Raw genomic sequence first — 7,051 nt, forward strand, 5'->3', positions numbered from 1 at the left:
CAGCACTTGCGGGGTCAGCCCCGGGGGCATTTTCCGCCCTCCGGGGCGAGTGGAGGGCTCCGTCCCGGCGGAAAAGCGCTCCTTCACAGGGCGGCGTTCCCCCCGGGAGCACACCCACGCCCGGAGACGTCCCTGCCTGTTCCCCGCCGCACGGGGCCGACTCCGCGCACCGGACCGCGGGCCAGCGCGGAGAGGCGCCGCCCCCGGCGCGGGGCTCGGCCGGGTCCTACCCCCTCCTCCGCGCCCCCACTCCTCCCCTCCGCCGGCAGATGGTTCGCTCCGCGGACACCCGATATATAGGGCTGTCAAGGGGCGCATCCCCCCTCCGCGCCCCCCCCTCGCCTCGGCCGTCCGCCCCCCCCCGCCTGCCCCGCTGCCCGCCTCCCTGCCTCCCTCCCGGGGCCATGTCCACGGGCTCCGGGAGCGAGGCGGAGGAGCTGCCCGAGATGGACCTGCGGGCGCTGCAGCTGGACTACCCGCCGCCGCCGCCGGCCAAGCGCCAGCCCCGCGGCGAGCTCTACCCCTCGGGAGACAACTCCTCGGCGGCGGAGGAGGAGGAGGAGGAGGAGGAAGAGGAGGAGGAGGAGGAGGAGGGCGAGGGCAGCTGCGCGGCGGGGCCGGCGGGCAGCGGCTGCAAGAGGAAGCGGGCGCGGGGCGGCGGCCCCGGGGGCAAGAAGGCGGCGCCGGGGCCGCGGGGGCCGGCGCCCGAGGGGAAGCAGTCCCAGCGCAACGCGGCCAACGCGCGGGAGCGGGCGCGGATGCGGGTGCTGAGCAAGGCGTTCTCCCGGCTGAAGACCAGCCTGCCCTGGGTGCCGCCCGACACCAAGCTCTCCAAGCTGGACACCCTGCGCCTGGCGTCCAGCTACATCGCCCACCTCCGGCAGCTGCTGCAGGAGGACCGCTACGAGAACGGCTACGTCCACCCCGTCAACCTGGTACGGCGCCGGGGGGCGCGGGGGGAGGCGGGCGGCCGGCAGCGGCCCCGCCGCCTTCGGGATGCGCGGCCGGGGGCGGCTGCGGGGGAACCCCCCGGCACTGCCCGGGGGCGCCCCGCCGGCCCGGCCGCCCCTCCCCGCCCCGGGCAGGGCTGGCAGCGCTCAGGCCGTGCCCGCCGTCGGAGAAGCCGCGGGGCGGCCCTGGCTGCTTCGCAAATCGCCAATAACCCTCGCCCGGGGGCGACCCGAGAGCCGGGTTTGGCCTACGGTGGTGACGGGTGTGTCTCTTCTGGGGAGTAAGGAACCCTAAAGAAATAAATTCCTCGGGCATTAGGCAAGCTTAATGTCCGAAAAAGGAGTAATTCGCTCTGCGGGCTGGCTTGGAGCACAAGCAAGGCGTCATTAGTTCATCGTTACAAAACTAAACCCCTGATGCGTGCCACAGGGGTAAAAAGGTTGCTTATATAGTGCAGAGTGATTGTTTTTGAATAGTTTACATGCTTTTTATTTCTAAAATTATGCACACGGTTGCAAAGCAAGAGAAATGCTGCATTTTTTATGAGAACAATTTGTTGCTGAGCGCTGCAACCCTATTGCGGAGCATTTAATTATAACGAAAGCCGTAATGAAAATATTTGTTAGAGGAACCTAGCTCTCTCTGTGCTTCCCACAGGGACTAAAACATGATGACGTGTTTGCAACTGAACCGGAGTTAGACATCTATCAGTAATAAAGCTCCAGTTTCATACCAGGATAAACTTTCTTTCTAATATGAAATACCTTTTTTTTTTGCTTGCAGACTTGGCCGTTTGTGGTTTCAGGAAGACCTGACTCTGACACCAAAGAAGTTTCTACTGCCAGCAGATTATGTGGAACTACCGCATAGTCAAAGTAAATAGGTTTTGTTGTTGATCTTTTTTTTTTTGTTTTTATGGGCTGGATATTTTTAAGAGCTGTGATTTATCAGCTCAAGACTAGAAGATGGGGACAAACCCCCATCGCTAACAGTGTTAAATCTGTGTCCCCTGCCATTCTTTTCCCTTAGAGTTCTGAGGGAAGTTTATTTAAAGCAGTAAGGAAGGGAGGCGGTGGAAATTAGAGTTTTTATGAACTGACTGCAGCAGCTAAGTCTGAGATTTGGAAAGGCCCTTCTTTGGCTTCGTCATTCTTACCACTGCCTGAGGACCTGTTGTTCTGAGGCCTTTAAACTAATGGAAGAGGAATATAATGATATAGAATTAACAGCATGGACCAAAATACAACTCTACAAACTAACCCCAAACAGTGTTATTTGTATTCTAAAGCAAAGCAGTATTTTAGAGTAGCTTTGAAACTCAGATAGATTTATAATATATTTTGATGGCTTTTGTATTCATGGATCCGGTTTGCTGCAACTATGCAATAAGTATAGTCATACTTTTTTTGTCCTTTTAACCAGAATTTTTTTAAAAATGTGTAAGTGACTACATTCTGCATTTGGGCTACAGTCCATGGGAATTAAACTAATTCCTTTGGTTATGTCTTGAAGTGCCACATGTAAGAATGTGGCACTGTCCCTAGAAATGTGGCAGAGTTTCCGTGCCTTAACCTGGAAGGGAATTCTGCTTACTGTAAGGCCAGGGTGCATGTGTTGTAAAGAATGAGTTTGTATGATGCTGCAAAAGAACAAGAATTCACAATGTTTTAACCATTTTTCCTGTACTGTCATGCTTATCTTTGAAAAGTTTACCCTCAGATGAGTGCTAGTGATATTTCTTCACTGATTCAAATGCTGTAATAAAAGAGGATGCCATCAAATAAGTTGCAAATGTAAATAACTCTATTTTTTTATAAATGACATTAAAAGCTTGGTTACAGTGACTTACTGGTACTGTGATAGTGTGTGACTGCATCAATATAGGAACGTCTTTGGAATGCATGATCTTGAAACCTGCTTTTGTAAACACAGTTATCTTCCTCATCTCTTGAGAGCAGATACATCTCCAGCAATAGAGTCAGATAAGAACACTTTCACCCCAAACAATTCACGTGAGGTACAGTACTACATGGAAAACTACATTTTAACAACTTATAGAATTCACTGTCATAATCTTTTCTGTGAATCAGGAAAAGAAATAAATGTAGATTAAGAAATCGATCTCAGTAATTTGTTCTGCTTCATAGCATGAAAGATAGTGTAAGAGCTCCTTTCGCTGTTTTTTGTCATTTTACATTTCCATCTGTAGTCTGCTTTGCTTTTATTTGTATTTGTGCAGTGGGAAAATCAGCTGAGTTTCCCTAGTTGGGAGCAGACTTTTCCTGTTTTAAGACTAAAACTCCTGAGATAAGATTTTCTTTTTCTCAAAATATTTTCTCAGTGGTTAACTCACAGCAAGGGAGAAGACTGAATTGCTTCAGAGAAGAAAAAGCCGCCTCTTCTTCATTTAAGCAGCCAGGAGGAAGAAACATTTGCTTAACAAGAATCAGTTTAACCTGGTTTCTTGTCAAGTCATCCTATGTCGTGGATTTCTATTTTGAAATACTGCATAGAAGCCCAAGGCTGACTATGGGCAGTGTCTTTCAAGTAGATGAACTGCAGAAAATTGCTTTTTTTCTTGTGAAGTGTAAATAGTCCAGAGCCACTGCAAAATAAAATGAGGGCTCAGTCCAGGATCTGCTGAAATTGTTGCTTTCAGTGATTTGAGGGCAAGCTGTACAGAGACCATATCTAATTTGTCTTCCAGTTTTATCCAGAGAAAGGCTGTGAAGGAAGGGGCCTATGCTATTTTGTAGTTATGTAACTGCGGTGGGACTCCAACTGACCTTCTCTAGGAAGCTTTATAAAAAGAAAAGAATACAAATGGTAAATCAAAAAGGAAGGACCTTTAGGAAGGCATAAGGTATAAGAAAACTCAACCAATGTTTATCTGAACCCTAGAGAAAAGATTATTCAGCAATTTAACTAAGATGCCGCTTGAGATAATCTCAGTTGTGATACTTAGCTGGTTTTGGCCTTGATCCCAGCTGTAATTGGTTAATGGCTCTAGGAGATAGGAAAAACAAGGAAAGCATGGAGAACTTTAAACAGTATAGAAAGGTCCATGCGAAATGATGGAAAAAATATTCAAGGTAAATTCCCAAATATAAAGTAGTTACATTAAGTAAATATAGTAGGTCAAAATTGAGGGTGAGGAGTGTGACATGAAGAAAAACATATTATTGCTTCCATCCATGCACTATACTACATGCTCTCAAATGCTCTTTTTTTCCTTGTGGCTATATAATATATAAAAATATTTTCTTCATAAAATAAAGAATGCACTTACTGTGTTTGTTACCGTAACAGACACATCCAATGATGGTGATGCCCCAACAGACTATCACTAGTTTTAGGACAGAAGTATACAATGGTCACAGGTGACATTTCAGGTCAAAATCTGGAGAGAAAATTACAGCTTTTAGATAGAGAATGTTTTATAAGACTCAATTATTTGTTTTAAATACCTCTTATACAGAGATACATGTATTAGTGTATACTTATTTACCTTAATATGGCAATTAGGTATGTTTGGATTTCTCTAATAAGGAGCTGATATTTCAAATCATTAATTTTAATCCTTGGCTTCATAAATATTATTTTTAAAAGGTAAATTAATCTTTCTTCTTGTCTCTCAGTGAGAGGCATTAAGTGATGAGGAAAAAGTTCAGATAAGTGAACAGGCTCCTTGTGGGTTTGTCCTGAGATGAGGGCTGCTCTCTTGCCAGCGAAGTGTCAGGTAGGTCATGTATTCTGGCATTCCTCCCCTATAAAGACACACCAAAAATACACGCACACAGTTTTGAATCCCTTTTTTTAAACTCACAAACAGATGAAATTCAGATCAGTGCTTTATATGAACGAGGTGACCAAAACATTTTAAAATGCTCTTTTTAAGCATTAACAGATTTCATAGGAAGATAATGTGTGATAATGTGTTTTGGTCCTTTTTTTTTTTTTTATTAAGTTTTTCCCAACCTGATAGAGTAAATTGATTTCATTTTTTAAAGTCTGAGTGTTTTGTTTGACTGGGTATGAGTTGCCGGGCTGGGTGAAGGGGAGACTTAAAATGAAAAACTGCCTTACATTTCTACGGTCCACAAGCACAGAAGGTAAGAAATACATACGTTTTTATTAGATTTGGCAAGTATACGCTTGATGATTATTTTTTTACGTTAATGACAACGTTGTTCCTTGGCACAAGCTACAAGGTGAACCCATCTTGATCCCATAAAGGTATACAAATCTTGCTAAAGCTGTTTTACAAATAAAATGCTAAATCATCTGCAACCCATACTCATCTGAGACCTGCTTCATGTGAAATCTTAAAGGCAGAATACCTGCATTGACTTTCCTGGCAGGCAGTCCATATATAAAGATGAACACTTGCCTCCCTAAAATATTTTTGTGACTGTAGACTTATATAAATGTTGTGTAGAACTTTGTTTTGTCTGTATTTTATGTGGGACTCTGACAGAGCAGATCATTAGCCAGAAAGCTCAGGTCTCCATCATGACTATTCCTTTCCAATACATGTGTTTGCTTACACAAGGGAAATACATCTCTCATGTTGGAAGTGTTAACAATTCTGATCTGAGCAAAAGAAACATAGTTCACATATAAGACATACCTAACCCATACTTTTCCCATTTAGTGACTATTTAAAGAACTCTCAGATATGCTATGGGTTTTGAATAAAAATTCAAGCTTCTCAGCTAAGTAAAGGTGACTACGTAAGAAGTACAGTTGCCACAGGGGTCTCCCATGTGAAAGAGGGACTTGAAGAAATGAATTTTAAGATCTCAATAACTATCTGAAAGTTACTCTGTCTCTCTTCATTGACTCTAGAAGGACCCTAAGGTGACCAGCTGCATGATTCAGTTAAATACTTAATGTTTTAGTTAACTATCTAATGTTGGGAGGGATAAAGCCAGGTTTAAATGACCGAACTTTATATGAGCCAAGTAAGAAAAAAAGAAGGAAGAAGTGGGATTAAGAGCTATCCACCAATACAAGCTTATAGTAACCCTATATTACAAGCAAATAATTACATTATTTGAATGAAACAGCACAGAAAGCTGTCCATTCTACTGGAGAATAGTCACTTCTCCACAAGTAGCTAATTCTATATAATAGCGAATTTGCATTTGGTATGGCAGCACAGATTCTCGCTGCTAATGGCAATTATACCTAAGAATTAGGTTTGAACCCTAGGCAGTGTCTACCACAGTCTACTCCAGCAGAAAGATGCTTACATAGATATTTTCTGCAGTGCACAGAGGATGGATGCTGAGCTGCCTTCCAAACCCTAAATACCTAAATCAGTATTTTTAATATATTCTGACAAAAGTGCATTGGGGTCAGTTGCTACATCATGCAGAGACTTGTGTTCCTACAGTGCAGGCTGGTTAGGATTCATGTACTACGAAGAAACAGGTCTCAGTCTCTTACTTGGCTCTGAAAAATTTGTAAATGCAAATCAGTAAAAAATAACTTAAAAAGTGCCTTATTTGGAATGCAGCACATGAGAATCTCACTAGAGTTAAAAATCCTAGAAAAGTTAAGACAGCTGAAAAGATTCATATAGGATCTATCCAATAAGACAGACATAACTGGGAAAAACTTGTGGCTGATGTAGGGCTGAAGAATCACTCCTGTAATGTTGGGTGCTGGCAGTCCGAGAGGCTCTGGGACTAGAAACATGTGGTGATACTGAGAAGAACTATAATTAACCTTGATGATGTGATTGGAATTTAGCAAGCAAAGCAAATCTCCCAATCTGCTCATGCTGGTGAAATTGTTAAAAAGAATTCAAATTTCCAGTGTTAAAAAGAATTCAAAATGTGACAAGAAAAGTGCTCTACGTCAACAAAGCAGGCGGAGCTGTGAGTCAGAATATACACACAGACGCAACCCCAACCCAAGCAAACAGACTGCTCAGCATCTGGGACAAAAAGTCACAAGAACAGCGAAGGATTGCATTACTTTGTAAGAGTTTACAAAGGCCCGTGTAGCGAGCACAGCATGCGTGAAGGGGATGGACAACAGCAGCTTCTGCTTATGGGAATCTTCATAGGAACAACAAGAATAAGATAAATGG

At 44.2% G+C, this 7,051-nt stretch overlaps 1 protein-coding gene across 2 annotated transcripts; it reads left to right on the top strand.

The window, feature by feature from the left end:
- The first annotated feature begins 360 nt into the window (after positions 1 to 360).
- MSC (musculin) lies at positions 361 to 3,358 on the top strand. Of its 2 annotated transcripts, XM_087735261.1 has the most exons (3): positions 361 to 935; positions 1,735 to 1,826; positions 3,293 to 3,358. In XM_087735261.1, exons 1-2 carry the CDS (start codon positions 405 to 407, stop codon positions 1,819 to 1,821), a joined length of 618 nt encoding a protein of 205 aa, XP_087591387.1. In that variant the 5' UTR covers positions 361 to 404; the 3' UTR covers positions 1,822 to 1,826; positions 3,293 to 3,358. The 2 variants fall into 2 exon arrangements, with proteins under 2 accessions (XP_087591387.1, XP_087591381.1); XM_087735255.1 differs by lacking the exon at positions 3,293 to 3,358 and having other exon boundaries at positions 1,735 to 2,786.
- The last annotated feature ends 3,693 nt before the right edge of the window (positions 3,359 to 7,051 follow it).

This window comes from Nipponia nippon, unplaced genomic scaffold, assembly GCF_047370975.1.
Source record: "Nipponia nippon isolate SJK-2023a ecotype South Korea unplaced genomic scaffold, ASM4737097v1 scaffold_1, whole genome shotgun sequence".
Classification (NCBI taxonomy): domain Eukaryota; kingdom Metazoa; phylum Chordata; class Aves; order Pelecaniformes; family Threskiornithidae; genus Nipponia; species Nipponia nippon.